The sequence below is a fragment of the Osmerus mordax genome, chromosome 7 (assembly GCF_038355195.1).
Source record: "Osmerus mordax isolate fOsmMor3 chromosome 7, fOsmMor3.pri, whole genome shotgun sequence".
Classification (NCBI taxonomy): domain Eukaryota; kingdom Metazoa; phylum Chordata; class Actinopteri; order Osmeriformes; family Osmeridae; genus Osmerus; species Osmerus mordax.
The window spans coordinates 12,107,552-12,126,359 of NC_090056.1; the positions used below are offsets into that span (position 1 = coordinate 12,107,552).

The 18,808-nt window shown below is 39.7% G+C and overlaps 3 protein-coding genes across 11 annotated transcripts; 2 read left to right on the top strand and 1 right to left on the bottom strand.

Moving 5' to 3' along the window:
* Nucleotides 1-77: 77 nt before the first annotated feature.
* LOC136946150 (suppressor of cytokine signaling 2-like) lies at nt 78-2,416 on the top strand. 3 transcript variants are annotated; one of them, XM_067240381.1, is made up of 3 exons: nt 78-555; nt 882-1,160; nt 1,325-2,416. In XM_067240381.1, exons 1-3 carry the CDS (start codon nt 543-545, stop codon nt 1,819-1,821), a joined length of 789 nt encoding a protein of 262 aa, XP_067096482.1. In that variant the 5' UTR covers nt 78-542; the 3' UTR covers nt 1,822-2,416. The 3 variants fall into 3 exon arrangements, with proteins under 3 accessions (XP_067096482.1, XP_067096483.1, XP_067096484.1); XM_067240382.1 differs by having other exon boundaries at nt 78-424; XM_067240383.1 differs by having other exon boundaries at nt 78-424; nt 892-1,160.
* A 2,676-nt stretch (nt 2,417-5,092) lies between these two features.
* smim29 (small integral membrane protein 29) lies at nt 5,093-8,630 on the top strand. The gene is made up of 5 exons (XM_067240098.1): nt 5,093-5,155; nt 5,781-6,086; nt 6,341-6,366; nt 6,466-6,571; nt 6,908-8,630. Exons 2-5 carry the CDS (start codon nt 5,979-5,981, stop codon nt 6,974-6,976), a joined length of 309 nt encoding a protein of 102 aa, XP_067096199.1. The 5' UTR covers nt 5,093-5,155; nt 5,781-5,978; the 3' UTR covers nt 6,977-8,630.
* A 113-nt stretch (nt 8,631-8,743) lies between these two features.
* Nucleotides 8,744-15,324, bottom strand: hmga1a (high mobility group AT-hook 1a). 7 transcript variants are annotated; one of them, XM_067240786.1, is made up of 7 exons: nt 15,181-15,324; nt 14,989-15,012; nt 14,097-14,214; nt 12,723-12,803; nt 11,611-11,667; nt 10,727-10,791; nt 8,744-9,538 (listed from the first exon to the last, which is right to left on the bottom strand). In XM_067240786.1, exons 3-7 carry the CDS (start codon nt 14,193-14,195, stop codon nt 9,463-9,465), a joined length of 378 nt encoding a protein of 125 aa, XP_067096887.1. In that variant the 5' UTR covers nt 14,196-14,214; nt 14,989-15,012; nt 15,181-15,324; the 3' UTR covers nt 8,744-9,462. The 7 variants fall into 7 exon arrangements, 5 of the variants coding, with proteins under 5 accessions (XP_067096887.1, XP_067096889.1, XP_067096888.1 ...); XR_010876900.1 differs by having other exon boundaries at nt 10,501-10,791; nt 14,989-15,324; XR_010876899.1 differs by having other exon boundaries at nt 10,420-10,791; nt 14,989-15,324.
* Between the last annotated feature and the right edge of the window lie 3,484 nt (nt 15,325-18,808).

The following is an 18,808-nucleotide window of genomic DNA, read 5'->3' on the forward strand; positions in this document are numbered from 1 at the left end:
GGATCTTATTAATCTTTTTACAATTTTGCGACAGCGGTGCAGAGCTCGAGTACCCAGTGGATAGACCTAACGGTGTACACGTGACCTGTCTTTCTGGGAATGTTCCTAGAAAGATGTGCGCTTGATTCTATCGAGTGAAAATGAAAACGCTGTAGCCTATTCAGGGTAAACGGAAAGCTGGGAGCATGAACTTGACAATGCTTGTGTGAGCGATCGCGGGGGACAGGGGAAAAGTATGAACAGTATTTTCTCAACCAAAATATCTAAGAAAAGGCTGGATCAGTCATAAATGTTAATTGTATTGTAGACTTAAATCATAAACAATTAATAGCCTACCTAAGACTAAACGTTCCAGTGAAAGTAATAGCAACATAAGCTATAGTTACGACGTGAGATATCTGTCGGATTTTACTTCCAGACCACGGTATGAACAATCCTTTGTTTGCTGTCAATAATGTATAGTTTATGTAGCAGTCGTATAAACACATTTACAATTGTTTTCAGCGATCAAGCCACAATTGGATAATCTTAAGAATTATTGAATGCCTAACTTTTGTGAGTATTATAATAATTAAGGCTATAATATTACAGAAAGTGTTATTTTCACATTTAGAGGAAAAGAACATTTAGATATATTTTGGTGCACAGAAGTGGCAAAGCTTAAGGCGAAAAAGAGAAACGGTCATACTCGGCATATCGATGTGTATACAATTGTTAACCTGAATCTTACTGAATTATGTTTTACTTCATTGTCATAGCTTGTTTCAAATGTATTCGCAGGCATGTTTTACCCACTAGGCTGTAGTTTAATCAATGAGTCAGGCCATAGTCTTTGGTTGTAAATAAATGCTCTATGCAATACTGGTTATTTTTGCTATTAGTGTTTAACAGATTTCGGATGGGTCACTCTCAGTGCGCATCTATAGCAGACCATTACTCCCTGACCATTAAAACAAGTGGACATCAAACTGGGTGCCTCTGGAGCCTCACATTTCGCCGTGTTCCAACGCCGGAAGATTCAATGATACTACCGATTAGTCTCCCCGACAAGTCCCTCAGTACAGCCCAGTTTAAGAACAAAAAGCTGGACCCGCGTCGAAATGAATCTTGTCAAAATGCCGCAGATCTGCAAAAAGCCATGTCCCACCTTCACCAGTCTGGTTAGTGCCACAATTGTGTTTTGTGTCTGACTATTTCATGCAATTTTAATAATTTGACCACCGTATCTGGGTGACCTTCAATAAGATATGTGTTATCGCTCTTTTCATTTTCCACATCCCAACTCAAATTATTTGCCTTTGTCTGTGCTCGGTGTATTTTGCAGGCTGGTACTGGGGGGCCCTGAATGCTGCTCAGGCTGCCCAGGTGTTGACTGAATATCCAGAGGGTACATTCCTGCTGAGGGACAGCTCCTACCAGGGATACCTCCTCACCTTATCTGTGATGACCAGCATTGGCCCCACTCACATCCGCATTGAGTACTCTGGTGGCCTGTTTGGTTTTGACTCATTGATGGTGGCACGGCCACGGCTCAGGCAGTTTGGGAGTGCAGTGGATCTTATTCAACACTATTCTCTGACTTACAAACATCTGGCCAGTCAGAAAGAGGGTCTGAAAGCAGAAAAGGAAACAGGACACACTGTTAACTCTGGCCCAGATCATTCATTGCAGCTCAAGCTCACACAGCCCCTCTTCAAAAACTCTCCCAGTCTACAGCACCTCTGTCGTGTAACTATCAATCATCATTCTCGCTCTCACCAACACTTGCCTCTACCTGGGAGGCTACTAGACTTCTTACTGGAGTACCCCTTTGTGCTGTAAGAAAATGTATGGAGATTAACATTTTTACCCCTGAATTTGACTTTTTACATGTTGTTGATAATGCCTTTAATATAACTGATGCTGCCATTTGATTCCACTAATAATACCATGTCAAAGCACAATTTAGTTGAACGAACATCCACCTCTTCATCAAAGTGCAGTTTGTGTTGATAACCATTCGTTTTAGGGAAAAATAGCTGATAATCAAAAGTTATTTTATGCAATAAAACATTTAAAAACACATCCTCCTGACCTATACTGTACATAAATGACAGTGATTTATGTGGATAAGATGAAGTGACTATTTAGAGATGACTAGCAAGAAAGGGTACAGAAAGTGAGAAAAACTAGATTAATGCCTTTTTGTTTACAATTATTTCTGGACAAACCATGTGTCAAAAAGAGGTTTGTACAATTTAGTACAGTATTTTAAAGTACATTTGTTAAGGTATTTACGAAACATTGTTTATTGAAGATGTATTTTCATTCATGTAGTTAATTATATTATAATAATGTTTCTACTCTATTGGTGTGCTTGCTGAGAGAAAGACTACTGAAGATATCTTGCATACTTATTATTCTTAACATTCTTTGTTTGAGCTTGAGAAGTCTTTGGATTTCAATTAAAAATGCTCCTTAATCGATTCTGTCCTGCTGATTAGTCCATTCATTTGCTTAAGAACCACCCACATTGCTCTCTCTGTCAGTTATCTCCCTCTTTATCTACATACATCACATTTTTATTGTCAATCCATCTGTTTATCATCCAAATATTTCCCATAATCAGTTTTACTCTGGGGACATGACAGCTACTCATACTACTGTTTAACCCCTACATCCTTTATTTATCTCACTCAGTTTATAAATATATTGTTTCTTCTTTCTATCCTTCTATTTGTCTTACTGTTCCAAAAACCTTTCAATTCTTAAGTCACATTTACATTTAGTCAATCTTTACTTATCTGCTGATTACGTTTTAGTAGACACTATATTGTTGAACTTGTGTGGTCCTTTTTTCCCATTGAAATTATCTTAAAGACAGGTACATGTAGTAACATTATAATACATGGTTGTTGTTGAGTTATTATAGTTAAAAGGATTACATAAATTATAACAGATAGTTAAACAGAATAACTAAATAAATAAGTTGAGAGAAATTCTGACATTGCAAATTATGTGATTTGCCCAAAAGTTTAGTAAACTAAAGACAGCTCTTTGCCCTAAAATTTTTGCAAACTAAAGACAGCTATTTGCCCTAAAATTTTAAGTTGAATTATTACATAAGTAAAGTTTTTTCTTTTTTAACATGTTATTCCCGGAATAGTTTATGTCTAAGTATATGAGTAGATAATGGTGCACAGCTTAAATATTTTTTATTTCCTTGTAGCTCTTCACATTTATCCAACTTTAGTCCAACTACCGCTCCAAGCTTTCTAGGAAAACCAGGCCTGCAGTAAGAATGCTATGTTCTCCCAGGAAACCATAGAAACTGGAACAAAGGTGTAAGTGTACTCAAGAGTGGCGATGGGACTGGGCGTGTAAACACCCATGCCTTTTCTAAGAATGATGTCAACTTGAGTTTCACAATTTCCTGTTATCAGCTGTTTCCAATTCAACTTAAGTTAAAAAAAATTTTTTGCTATGTTATTTGCTCTTTGTTACACAATAATTGTTTTATGACTGGTAACAAAATAATAATCATGAAGTAACTTAGGGAGTTAACATGCTTTAATAAGGAACAGTAATGTGGTATTGCATACATGCAAACGCTTGTGTGTGCATGCATTTGTACCCGTTCATGCATGTGTGTGTGCATAGCATGCTTGTGTGTATATTCTTGCAGAGCTTATTGAGTGACTCACAGTTCTAGGAAGGAAAAATTCCTGGAGGTTGGTGCACCCGCAACTCACACCCACCTTATTCTCTGCTTCAAAGCTTCAACCTAGTAAAACAGGGAGAAAGAAAACAAGAATGCAAGCTTGTCAAAGTGTAAGAGGATAAAATATGAAAAAAGCAGTTCATCTGAATATTCTCACTCTACTTCAGATATACACACAGTGGATGTTTTACATAAACCCTTTGCACGTTTTCCCAGTAAATTACTCACAAGGGAATTCTTTTAAATAGAACATTGGCTCTCCCTGACGATAATCACATTACTTAAGTTTACATCACTTTTAAATGGGAATATCAATGGTTCTTTTATTGAGTTTTGTTCTTCTTAATTTTTAGCAGAGCATATTCCATATTCACTATATACTGTAGCCCCTCTCTTTGTCCCTGCAGTTCGTGGTATTAATTACCAGTCATCACATGGATGGTGTATTTACAGCTCTTTCTCCTCATTGTAATATCATTTTCTCTGAACTGGCTGTCTTTGAGACAGAGACTCATCTGTTTTCAGAGAGCCTAGCCTCTGTTTTCAATCAGAGCTGAGTGAGGGGGGAGCAGGGAGGATGGGTGGAGGCACACACTGGGCAGAGCCCAGTGTGGGAGAAGAGAGTGAGCTGGTCTCAAATAGAACTGCAGTTCCACAATTGCAGTTTCCAGTTCCTGGAAAGAGGGAAGCATTTACTGAGAGATCCAATAATCAACCTGCAACCTGAAACTACTTTAACCACACTCTGTATGGACTCTGAAATGCACAAGTAGCTTTGGTTAAATGCAATAATGTCTCAATTTACTGAACAATTGGTTGTAATTTTTCATTTGAGTGCTGAAACAGTTTCTTAGTTTTCGTTTTTTCAAGAGAGCTGACTTGCTCATTGTTGAAATAAACCCTTAATGAAACGCAACTGGAGGATGTTTGAGTCTGTGATATTAATGGCTTATGTAAAAGGTAAAGCGTTCAAAGAAATGTCACTTTTAGCTACCTAAAACTCAAACCATTAACAGGTTACTTCCAATCTCAACCCGCCACAAGGGCAGCCCTCTCGGTCTATGGAGAACTGGCGACATCTAGTGGTGATAAAGTATTCTGACACCTTCTCGTTGAAAGCTGTAGATCCTAGGCTAGATCTCGAAATATCTTAGAGCTTAGTCAGTAAGATTGGTCTAAACAACATGGTAGCCAAATGGGCACATTGCAGTCGTCGTGTTACTGCATTCTTATGCAATAACTGGTAGGGAAAGCCTTATATCTTAGATCTGCAAAATTACAGGAAATACGATACGGTTGCGTGTGATCCACTCAGAGATATTTCATTGGTTGAAAGGCAGTTGAATCCTGCCTTGCTTTTAACTGTTAGCTTGTCAATCAAAATTTGACATTGTTTACTTCCTGGTCGGCGAAGACACCAAAAATTTCCTTAAGGGAAAACGAAATAACATAAGGGTAAGTGTTTAACACATCAACGTCAAATTATCGCTTTGTCTTTAACTACATGACATGTTATTTATTACGATAATCAAGCGTGTACGCCATTAAAGAATTTATAGTACACTAAGTTTTGCATTCTTACTATAGAATGGACTGAACCTTTGTAAAACAATGCCTAGCATACAGTACTGTAGGCTAACGTTAGATTTCTTTCTGGCAGAAGCATGCGCATTTTCGTGCCTTGTGAATGTGCACATTGTTGGTTTGCTCACATGACTTAGCGTTTAGACAATTAGGCGTTCCAGTGTGACTTCATTAGATATATTTTGTAGCTATTTTATAGATATTACTTTACAGGTCAAATTAATGTGCTGGAAGGAATTGTCACGTTTAGACATGTAGGCCTGGTCGGCTTTAGGAAGAACTATACATTACCGATTGAGAATGACACAAGGTGGGGATACTACACAATGGATACCCAATGAACTATAAAACTGTTAATATAGACTGTCAACTTGCCCGTGTATGAAGTCTGACGAGGTTTGCATACATCTGCCAACAACATATTTAATAAGTTAACATTTTACACCTGCTCTCTCTCCCAACCATGTGCAAATTATTTTCCCTCTGCTTCTATTAGGCGGATTTCACACTGATTAAGGAAGGGGGAGAAACCATGTGAAAGTCACATGAACGACAAGGATGAGGCATAAAAAAACAGGGAGGAAACTTGAGGAGAGGACTACTGCTACACCACTGTCTCATAAAAGTAATTAGCTGCGTTAGCCTCAATACCACTAGGCAGTCCCCTCTCCCACCCCCTGCCCAGTCATATGCCATGAACAACACGACTCAGCCCCCTTCCACTGTAGATGGGGATGGAGCAGTCAGCTACGTGTTGGTACCCTTTTTCCTCATCACCATCATCGGGATAGCAGCAGCTGTGGTGAGTGACTAGCAGTATATGGATGTATGTTGATGAATGAGGAGGAAGGGAACAATAGATGTCATCCTGACTACTCTAAACCTATGTGGTTCACTGGTTTGCAGCGCATTTTAAATAAAAAGTGTTAGTCATCCTTGTGAAATATCCCCCCGTGGATCAATAAAATACTACTCCATCATGTGAAAAGATCTATGTTGTCATGTTTACCCATTTTAAATGGGTGAGTTTAGCATATTTCTTGTTTTTGGTTGCAGGTAATGTATGTACGCAAGAAGCGAAGGTAAATACATTTTTGTTCTTTAACCTTAGTTCTGTAATTGCAGTTAACCTATCTACCTTAAGTCTATATGGTAAAATCCTTTCCCATTGTTTGCATCAGAATTGACAGACTTCGACACCAGTTGCTACCAGTCTATACGTACGACCCGTCAGAGGAGATGAATGAAGCTGAACAGGAGATGTTATGGAAAGAGGAGGATACCAAGGTATCATCTGACCCCATGTCATTAAAACACTGAAAGAAACTTGATTAAGCTTTGAGTTCATTTCAAGGGTGCAGTGATGTCTGAGCTACCTTTGATGCTGTTTGGTTTGACAAACAGAAGAGGGCGATATTGGCCCAAGATAAAATGTATAGTTCCTCAACTGTGGATTTAAATGCACTGCATCACATATACATTTCTATAAACTTGTTCCAGACACAGATTAACTAGTGAATTATTATATTTAAAATTTCAATGCAATCAACATTGTTATCTGTTCTGCTAATTATCAGGCTGACAAAATTAATGGTCACATGCAATATTTCTTGGGATCTACAGGTGGTGCAGGGATGGGCAAGAGCTTACCAGCATCGACGCCCCCTACTGACAAAAGACATCCATGCATGAGTACATGATGAAGTACAAAATTGGACATACCGATCAATGAGGATACTCTTTGGCCAGAGGTGTCTTATCAATGTATCCTTAAGGAAAAGCATGCACAGGAGAACGGCCTAGTCATTGGTCATGCTTTGTCTCATCATCATCGTCATCATCTCTCCACTGTTAAAAGCTCTGATGCCATGTGTGTGTGCCTGACAGTTGCAACATCTCCAAAATCATAGCACATAAGATGACTTTTGGATCATATTTATTCGAGTTTATTTATTCAACTTTTTAAAACTGTTTTTCTGTGTGTAATAATGTAAATGCTACTGACACTAGGGTGGTATATCCCATCCAAATAGTGGGTAGGTCTGTGCTCTAGATTGCCTTAAATGTGTGTTTGTGGTGAGCAAGGTAAGGACAAGTGTCCTCAGGGACTAGTCAGATGTCCACTCTTTTTTTCTTCTTCTTGCAAGCAGCATCTGAATTGATCTGGGAATGTAGGAGTATGAAGTCTATACACAAGCTGTGATAATAATGGGTGAGCAAGTACCATGCTGAGGACTAGAGTTTCCCTCCTGTTGTCCAAAAAGGTTAGCCATGACTACTATGTGTCTCGCTGTTTTTGTGCCCTGCAGAGTTCGCATGTGAGCAGATTTCTTTTTGTGTACCTTAATGCAATGCTAGAAATGTGATGGCACACAATGTGTGTGTACTTTTATTTCCCCTTTTTGTTACTGAACATACTATAACGAGGTTCCCAAATCCTAAACATAGTCCTTGAATATATGATGAAGTGTCAAATAAGAAAATAAAGTAATTTACTCTATTTATATCTAGGTATCTACCAGCTCCTTATGGTCTGTTAATGAACCCATCCCATAGTAAGTCCCTATGCTTGAGCTGACTCTTATGACTCTCATGTTTGGCATGACAACCCAGATGTGGAACTACCACATCCCCTCCCACAATCTGACTACAGCCCTAAATATGTCCTGTTTGGAAAACATTGCCCCTTAAGCGGAGGAATCAATTGAGTTGAATGCCATAAGCCTGACTATGATAATACTCAGGAAACCGTTTTTCTCTGATAGATGTCCCCAATTCTCCATGTTTGCTGTGACCCACTGGCCCTGCTGTTGTAAATGTCATTGCTATGAATATAGGAAAGTGTTTTAAGGCATGTATAGGCTAAACCAATGTCAATCAGTGAACTTTGTTTATTGTAGGATTTTGTCTGATGAACATTACAACAATTAACAAAATAATTATTGAGGGTTTTCTATTTGAGGCTACTGAACATTCTACTGAGTGCTCTTAATTCTCTTGAATTCCCCTTCATGTTAATTTGGGGCTACATCGACGTCGACATGGCAGAATTGTCATTGTTAAATAAAATAAAAAGATAATCCCCATGTGTGTAGCAATGTATGTATGAAGCAAGTGGTTTATTTTAGAAAATGTAGATAGTACCGATACAAATGTATACTTTAAATACAATTCTGACTGCACTGTTATCAAGACTTTGCACACTATCATTGTTGCTTCTCACTGATGGACTGTCCATAAAATCAGTTATTTATATCTAAGTTAAGCAGAGTACATACTGACCTTTTATGAATGACCTGAATGTGAGGTTTATGCAATACAATAAAATGGCACGATCTTGCCCAGCCCTTGGTAATGTGCTTTTGTGTATCTTTATGAAGCACATTGTGATCCCAGCTGTTGATTTTTTATTTGAACAAAGTATTGACTCAGAATACACCAATAGAATAAATTCTTGTTTTTATTGACAATTTCTGAATACAAATTGTCATAGGGCACCATAGAAATATAGACATTGTACATTTATAGAAAATGTACATTTGAAAGAATGCTCCCTTCCCATATACTTTTTATAAATGAACATACATTGATGACTTTGGGGTATTGTACATTGTCAGAACTGTCTGTAATTGAATATGAAATAACCACTGTCCAACTGAACATGATGTAGAGCCCTGTAGCAAACGCACGGAGGCTGAAGACATACTAACTGGGATAGAGTGCCCAGTCCTTGTCACTAAACATAGACACATTAACAACATTGTCCATGAAACTCTAAACCAAGCAAACATTTCAGTGCACCAGAAGAGAATTGATTAAATTGTTTATCAAACACACCTGCTAATCTACCACAGTCAGTGAACACAGTTTGCCAAGCTGACAGGTCTCCCTGACTTTACACACGTTTTAACAACCTGTCTGTAAGATCTATTCATAAAACAAGAAGAGCTGAGCGGTGTGTGTGAGCGCACTTAACAAGCTAGGCAGTCATCTTAGAATACCTAATTACAGTCAGATAAAAAAATACACACACTATTCAATACAGACATCTCTCACTCTCTGGTCAGAGATTACATTGTACAATTGAAACCAGTTGAATGCAATAATATGGTGAAGTCAGCTGTTTTGTGAGGTATGAGAGTCCAGGGCCTGTGTGGCCCGTTTGCAGTTTTCCGGGTTTATGACTGAGGTTGTAGCAGCTTAGGTTTGAGGATAAAACCCAGTAACTGGACTGTGATCAAGAGTTCCCTGACACTGAGCAAACACAAACAAGACAAACATTTTTTTCTGGATCAGACAACAGACTCTGCATCCACAAAGACAAGAATACTACATCAACTTCCGGACATAGATACTTCGGTATGTAAAGCAGCGAGAGATTAAATGGAATGACTATTGTATAGACCCACTGGGGATACAATGACAATAACCTCTCTGTAACAATTAAGCTCCAAGTTTGCAGAACTACTTTTTGCTTCTTGAATCTATCAAAGGATGCAGCAAATACGGTCGAACTGTAGAACCAAACAGAGAACAGCTAATGCAGAGTTAATGAAAGCTCCCTGAAGTGATGAGATAAATGTTATTCTCAACTTGTCGCTCGCCTAACCATGACACTGTCACTGATGTTGAGTTATCATCAAAGTAAAAGCAGCATACTGTCTCTGGCTTTAATTACATGTTATAACTCAGAGGAACAGAATAAAAACGGTCGGTCGGACATGACTAATATGTGGATCTGTGGATAAAAAGTTAAACACTTCATACAAGCTTCCCCAGTAGAGCCCATAGAAGGAGAGAAACGTCTATCACAAAGGTCAGTTCTGGGAAGAATTCTATTCTGCACTATTAATGGAATAGTAGGGTAGAGGTAAGATACACAGATTAGACATGAATAATACGTCTATAATCAGCTATTGTATTCTTTTACTATACATCCTGACGATCAGCTCCCGTACCTATAAGTAGGCATAAGGGATAGACTAACCACTTCACACACAAAACAGAACAGCAAGTATAGGTAAAATCCACCATTGTCCAGTATAAAACATGGAGAAAGTCTATATGTACTAACAGCTCAGATAAGGGTACATGGAAAAACTTGTAACGTTAAGCGGAGAAAAGGTCCTACACACCGTATTTCGGAAGAAAGGTCCAAAATCTCCTCAGAGCATACTTTTGTCCAGTAGAAAATACTTGCAAATACCACAACTTACGCATAGAGAGAAAACTGTAACCTGTCTGATGATTTGATACTGTAAAAGGTCCATTGTTTATACAGTGCTGTTGCAGATAAATCTGATGAATTATGTTGACCCTCTTTTAGCTAGAAGGCAAGAAGTGAACAGTGGAGGTTGGTGTGGCACTGGTATTGGAAATTCAGTCCAGCTCTGCTTAATGGGAAGTCAGTATGTTGAGTGAGGTAGCGTGGGTGCAAGTTACTGGTCTTCGTCTTCTTCCTCTTCCTCTTCATCAGATGACTCCTGGGATGTCTTTTCTTCTTTTTTCTGGGATAAATCAAATAAAGATTCCCAATGTTTCTCTCCATCAACTTATATATTGAGAAATACAAACAAAATGATAAAAAAAAGTGACAACATAGGTCTGGGGCATCTGCAGTGATTCATATGGACGGTGAGTCATGGTTAGACATCCACCTCTCCACCCCTCCCTCTCCAAATGCTCACCAACATCCTCCCACTTCCCCTCTGAAGTTCTCATTCATAAAAATGAGGCCTGTTAGGTCGGTTACTACGGGTCATTCCCCTTAGTGACTAATGCAAGGCAGGCTTGTAGGAGGACTCCCTATTCACTCGCAGATAGAAGATGGATGAAAAACCCCACTATACAAATGTGCCACTATATAAAATCAACTCATGGTTCAAAATTACACTTTAACTGATTTAAGCAGTACTGAGAGCAGAATAACAACTGACATACAATGACGTGCATTTACAACTCCATGTAAGTCAAATAGCTTCCCAGTACTTTGGGAGTGTTTATAGGCTCTGTGTGACTAAGGCCAGTAGGATTTCTGGCAGCAGTTCAAAGTGAGCATATTGAAGTGAACAAAATAGCTGTGATGAGTAAGTGGTGATTCCTCAAAGAGAGGAAGGAAGCAGAAGGGAGAAGAAGAACGGTCATTTAAGGGAGCAACATTCTCCCACAAAGACTCATCGTAAGAGCCTTGAAAGATATATATTAAAGGAAGATATTATCACATTCAAAACAACTCGTCAGCTCCAACAGTGAATGATACCCAAAACAATACCTAGACATGAATACATGAATCTGTGTATCCCTGGACAGTCTGTGCTATTTCTTACCTCCTTCTTCGGTCTTCCCCTTCGTTTCATTCCTGCAGATGAGGATGCTGGTGCCTTCTGTGGAAACCAAGAACAAACAAGTAAATTATTCTCACAAGAGATGTTCCATTTACAGCCACTAGGGGGAACTAATACCTCTGTGATGAGGCAGATGGCAAAAGGGGCATCGGGTTCATTGGCTATTATCTGGGAAGCCGACAGGAACTGCACACAGGGCACTCCAGTTCGCTGGCCACCTGGTCTGAGACTCAGAGACAGCTGGTGAAACTGGGCAAGAGACAAACTAGCAGCAGCTCTATCCTCACACATACACACACATGCATGTATACATATCCACACTCACATACACACACATGTGCATGCACACGGAGCATCTAGGACATGGCGCTTAGAGTAGCTCAGGGGTTGGAACGAGGGAGAAATCAGCTGTTGCTATGGCGACGACAAGGAGAAAAGAACTAGAGCTGTGTGCTAAAGGAGGAGGGGGGGGGGGGGGGTTAGTGTTAGCTTGGAAACAGTCTTGCGGCCTCTGCACCTGCAACACACTGTGCATGGCAAGCTACAGGAAGCTGGAGGACAGGAAGTTTGGGGGAATTAACCAAAAGTGAGCGTCTCTTCAAACAGCCAGTATACTAAGACTTTACAAAGGGAAGCCCTGGTCTTGGTATTTTTTACACTTGGGGGGGTTGAGCTTAAATAGCTGTTAAACTATAAATCAAATGTAACAACAGGACATCCTCTTAACAGGATGAGGTTAGGTGTAGCTGTGATGGCATAAAGGTCATTAACCGTCGCAGGGACTGAATGACTCTTTACAAGAAAGTTGAAGATCAAGTCACCACCACCACCAGTAATAGTTTCTTGCTATTTGCTTCCAGCTAATTGTTCCAAAACAGAGCTGGCAGCAGGTGGAGGGTGGAGAAAGCAGGTAGATGCAACTGAAAGTCAAAGACTGAGGCTGCATTAAGCTCTGACTGTTGTCAACTTCAAACAGTAACACTAAAGACAATCCTTTCAACAGGATGGCTAGTGTAGGACTACCATGCTTGCATCACCAAATCACATCTAGGCAACTCTTCTACAAATAAAATTGTGCTGCATTATTGACTTACCTTGCCCTTGGTAGTTGTCTTGTTTTTGCTACCCTTCGGCCTTCCCCTGGGCCTCTTTGGAGTAGGGGACCCACTGGGCTCCTGAAAACAAGAGGAACAGTCAGAAAAATTGCAAAACCTTACATGTCAACAGTCAGAGAGATGCAGACGTCACTGGACACACAGTTGTAAATACAGCATCTTCTTACATGAAAGACTTTGTAATGCTACAAAGAGTGCACTGTTCAAGGTCGGTGCAACTGACACCAGTTGCTACTTTAAGACTAACAGGTGGTCATAGACACAGGTTGCCAAGTTCTATTGACTATAACAAGCTCTATGAAAATAACAGTTCACAGCATAAATAGTAATAAGGTCGGGGTTACGGTTAGCTCATATAATATTAGTGATATCATAAAAGAAAAAACAGAACACATGTTCAAAAATGTTATCTTACTGAAATTAAAAAACTTTAAAGCTCTTAACAGGTCTAAAATTATTACTATTGTATGCAAGCTATAAGTCATGAAACAGATGAGTGTGAAATACATGTGCACAGATATTGACACACTTTAACACTTACTAAATACTTCACAGAGTGGAGGATGAACATCCAACACTAATAAACATGATTAATATGTCTGCCTATATACCATAGTAGTACAGGCTCTTATTACCTTCCCAGGCTGTTTACATTTGCAGCTAATAGCAACCAAGCAACACAATATCCTTACACCCTCAGGTGAGTGGCAGCTCCATTGACCAGCATCGACTTTGGCTCTGCATATGTCAACCAATCAGTCAGGAGCAGAGGTGGGGTATGTGGTTTACCACTTGTTTTAAGAGATTCAGATTACACATCCCTGATAATCCTGCCAGACCACAGGAAGATCCTTTCAGATGTCCACACAGGAGCAGCGAGGGGCAGTTGAGTATTGGTCAACATACCCTGATCCGATATCTCTTCATATCTACAAAATTACTCACTTAAATTCCAGGTAATCCATGACGGAAGCAGCTACATATGACACCTAGTGCTCTGTACATTGTTTCTGGGGGCTGTTTATCTGTCTATCCCAACCAGAGAGGTGCAGTAGCTCTGTTCACCATGTTGTTGCAGCTAAAGAATGATAGCCTTAATGGCAACAACACCCTGAGTCTTTTTGACACTAGTAAGGGATACAATTAAACTATTGATGTGGGCACCACACATTCATTTAGTTTACCTCTAATAACAGTGTTCCCAAGTCAGACACACAAATGAGTACTACACAAGCTATTTGACAAACAATATTGAACAATAAATGAATGGTTTAGTGTTGCATTGTTCCTGTGCAATAACTGACATGCAACATAATACCAACCCTATATGAAGTGTTATTGTGGGCTACTTACATCTGAACTTTTTGCTTGTGGCTGTTTCCGAGGTCTTCCACGCCCCCTCTTCTCTGCCCCCTCTTTCTCTTTTGGAGAGACAGTTCCCTTGTCACTCATGTTACCTTAGGCTACTAATCTGAAAAATGTTTGAAATATAATACTTATGATTTATGAAATTAAAAGCATTTTAATTCAGTCACGGATACTTATAACACGTTAATTATTTCACATTATAATTGCATAACTTTTGAGAAACAGAAACGATAGGAATAACGGTACAGCATAATTGACCTAATTAATCCGAGTGTATTTGCAGAACTATTTATGTCGCATCTGCGCACTATTAATGGGCTAAGGATGAGGGAACAGGAAGGATTTCAAGACTTCAACCGGCTTGCACAGTATTGCGAGGGTAGCAATACGAGGCCTTGCTGAGTGCTCAAAGGTCTGACATCAAGCAATAATTTACTTACCGGCAATTAACTTAGTCCCAGTTGCTACAGCTATTACCAAAATATATTAGCCAAACACAAACAACAGTGCTTTTCAGAGACAAACTACATGCGCGAATGCAACAATGTATAATTTCCCGGGTAGCAAGTAGCCTTCAAGTGTTCCGCGATGTTTAAAGACCAGTTCACGCTACGGATGCCTCGCAGTTCCAGCACCCGAAACACGCATTGCACAAAAAGAGGACGAATATAAAAATACACATTAGACAGTCTCGATGCCAGTTAACTATGCACATTTAAATGGTCATGTATGTGAATCTGAGAAATATCGATCCTGTACCACGACGCATTTGGACATTTTCACCATTCACTTTTGTTATTATCAAGCGTTTTCAATTCGTGCTAAGAGTTAGTGACCATATTAGTTATGTTGCATTGTTTTATAGGCTTGCTCTTACCTTTATCCCTTGAAGAATATGGCCCTGACAAAATATAAACGAAAGAGTGAACAATCTCGTCTGCCTCTCTTACCGGTTAAAGCCTTTAAAGCTCCTGTCTTATTCGACAGAGACAACACATAGCCCGCCCCTTTAAATCCCAGTGTCTGCAACGTAAAAAATAGAGAAGTGCAAAGATTTTAAGAAATGTACCAGGATACAATTGAAGCAGGTTGATGCAGGTCCAATGCCAGCAACAACAACAAAAAAGAAAAAAAGAAAGCAGTTAGAAGAGTATGTGCGTCTTTTTTCTCTAAGAAAAAGAAAAGGCGCCAGCCTCAAGGAGTTTGCATGCAATTTAAAGAGCCTTCCTCATGGGAGCTCTGGCAATGAAGGGCGGAGATATGATAAGTGGGCCACCAACATACCAACACCCCAACCATTCTCCTCCCACCAACCCTCTTACACGGATTAGTGAACAGGTAACATTCAATTGTCGAGTAAGTAGAGAGATAAACTAAGAGAGTTTAAACTAATGAGAGAAATAATTGAATGTTTTATTTGTCTTTTTGACTTAGATATTTTTTGAGAGTTAAATAATAATAAATGATGTAACAACTAAGGATTAACTTATTTTACACTTACATTTTAGTCATTTAGTAGACGCTCTTATCCAGAGCGACTTACAGTCAGTACAGGGACATTTTCCCCGAGGCAAGTAGGGTGAAGTACCTTGCCCAAGGACACAACGTCATTTTGCACGGCCAGAAATCGAACCAACAATCTTCTGATTAATAGTCCAACTTCCTAACCGCTCAGCCATCTGACCCCCGGTAGCCCCAGCCTCTTCCCAATAAAACCCTATCACACAAAAACAAGATTACGAGTCCCCCACAAAATGTTTTTGTAAAGGTTTTTTATTTTAAATGTTGATACTGGATTGAATCAATCCACTAATACTGTCCATTGCAGAGAAAACATGTATATAGAAAGCAATACCTTTTCAGTTGTTTAAAAGCACTTCAATTCTGCTTGCGCCAAATTCACAAAAACCTCTGGTTATGTTGGTATGCATGCATGTGAATATGATGAGATAACTTACATTGTATGTATGTATGTATGGTCAGAAAAATATGGAGCAGGAGGGTGAAAAGGGGGATTTGATGGGGTATGAATGGGGAGAAGTGCTCTTTTTCTCAATGAATCCAATGTTCTGCTCAGCATGTGCTTGCCTGGCATGCCAGCTACCCCCTCTCTCACTCTATTCACTTCCTTCCTCTCTTTCTTCCCCCACCCTCCCTATCCATCCTCATCCACCCCTGGTCTAGCCCTCCCCAACTACCCCCACCCCCTCACACATCTATGCCCTCCACTGGGATGAAGACAGGGCAGGGAGCCCAGAGAGAATGTCTGAGCCTGAGGAATGTCCTTTTCCTAAAGATGGGATGAGCCCTGCTGAACCTTGGGCACTGTCTAAAGCAGTACAGGGGATTGAACTATATGTTACAAACGGTCGTTTTTTCTATAGCCAGTATAAAGTACATGTAAAGACAATTCAGTTAAAAAAATATATTTGCAAACAGGTAAAAAGAACATTACTGTAGCTCATACCCTGACCAAATACTTGCTTGATAATTTGAGCGTCTACAGATAATCTATTGGGATAAAAAAAAAAAAAAAAAAAAAAAAAAAAAGATTTTCTGTATCTGGATGGAGCTACATATCACTCCGAGCATCTTCTGAAGCAGTTAATGGTAATAAACAGCCTTCACATCACAAATAACGTAGACAACAGAAGACAGACAAACTAATCCATAAAGCCAATCACTTCCAATACAGCCTCTAAACCGTCTACTTGCAACTTTTCACAACATACGCTTTAGGCCAAAGGAATCCTATTAAACACCAGGGGGTTCTGGTTCACTTAGCTGATAACTACTCAACCTCCTTCTCTTCCTCCCCACTATGCAAATCTGCACCTCCCACTCCCCTAAACATTATCTAGCCCATTCTAACAATCCATTTTTAGGCCCAGTACAAACCACAGAGTTCTGCAGGCAAACCGACTAACATATGTGGACAAAACCATCCTTTACTGCCTGTGTCTGGGGTTCCCCCTGCATGTGCAGTGAGTATTGGCTCAGGGTAGATCTGGAAATGACCAATACATACACATGCACACACAATCCAAAAGGGAAATACAGAAGGAGGGAAAGGAAAAGAGAGTGAAAAAACAGGAGAGAGAGAGCAGGAGTCAGAAGCATAACTGTCTTGGTCAGGAAGGGAAAGGAAGAATTGAGGAGGAATTGCAAGGAAAGGTGGGCGGGATGAGAGGGCGTGTGTGAGTGTGTGTGTCTTTTTTATTTTCGAAAGGGGCGGATGGAGGTGAGGGGGCGGGGGATGGGGGCAGTCTGATTCACTCGGCTCATGAGTACTGTCTGACTCACACAAACAGAGGAAGTAGCCCGTGTTTCAACTTCAGTAAGTACAGCCCTGAAATTGTTTGAAACAAGAATACACATGGAATAACATATCGCACCGCCTAATTTCAGATCTATGCATCATTCAGAAAAACAACTTTCACATTGGGGTGGAATTCATTGCTCTCTGCCTTTCACATAGTGACACGAGCTTGTGAAGTTTCAAGGGTGGATTTTGACGTGAAAGAGTGCCACACATCTGACAGTACTCTTAAGAGCAAATGTTCCTTTGGGTGAGCAAAACAATATGACAAGTGACAAGTGAGAGATCTCCAGCTTTCTCTTCAAGCAATGTAAGAGAATATCTTGGTAAACTGTAATATGTCTTTACAATGTATGAAAGAAGTGTTTTCAAGTTGATATTATTGGAATTTTTATTGGATTCTTGAAATGCCAGAAACACTGTGGACAGTGCTTTGCTACAGGAATAGTTGGACTCATTTGGACAGCAACAAGAGCTACATTAAATTGATTTGCTGACATCTTGTGGAGGTTTAGCAGCACTGAACACTAATGCTCTGTATAAGAGCGTCTGCTAAATGACTAAATGTAATGTCACTGGGTGTCACAACTGATTTTATTAGAGGATTCCTTTTTGTTTTCTCAAACAATTAATGGTCTAACTCTCCAAATATTGAATGAGCATGAGACAGAAAGATTTCTATCATAAATGTGTTCAGAAGTGAACAGAGAGCTGTGTCGAACTTCACTTTTAAAATAGTATGCTCGTGCAGGAACACCTGTCATCTCTGCAGAATGACATGACTAACCTTGGAGATGGAGCTTTCTAAGTAAAGACATAGCTAACAACATGCTTTCCCTGTATACGTGCAGGAGATCTGTAGAGTAGTTTCTAGCCAGGCCTGACATTACGACAACACTATGGTCAACCTGACAGGCGGCCTAATCTTGTTGTCAAGGAAACCTCTCATGTGATGGTCTTTAGTATATACAGTATGTCAGTATAATGTCATACAGTAAAGAGACTGCTACAGAATCTACATTTGTACCAGCAGAGGGTAGATTCTGCTACAGAATCTACATTTGTACCAGCAGAGGGTAGTCTTAGCCTGAAGCTTGAGTTCAGTACGCATGTTAGACAAACTTGAAGACACATTTTAAGGATAATATTGCAGTGCTTACATTTGATTCTGACTATCACTAAATGTTCCCTGAGAGTTGAGTAGATTGAGACTGAGTAAAATCCCATTGTAATTAATTAATTAAAAATGAATAATTAACTAACTTAAAATCAGAAGTGTGTGTAAAAACATCCTCAGCCAGTTTGCAGCGGACCAAACCCAGGAAAGGAGTGGGACATGTGTGGCATCACTCTGCCTGAAGAAAGAAATGTAACGGAT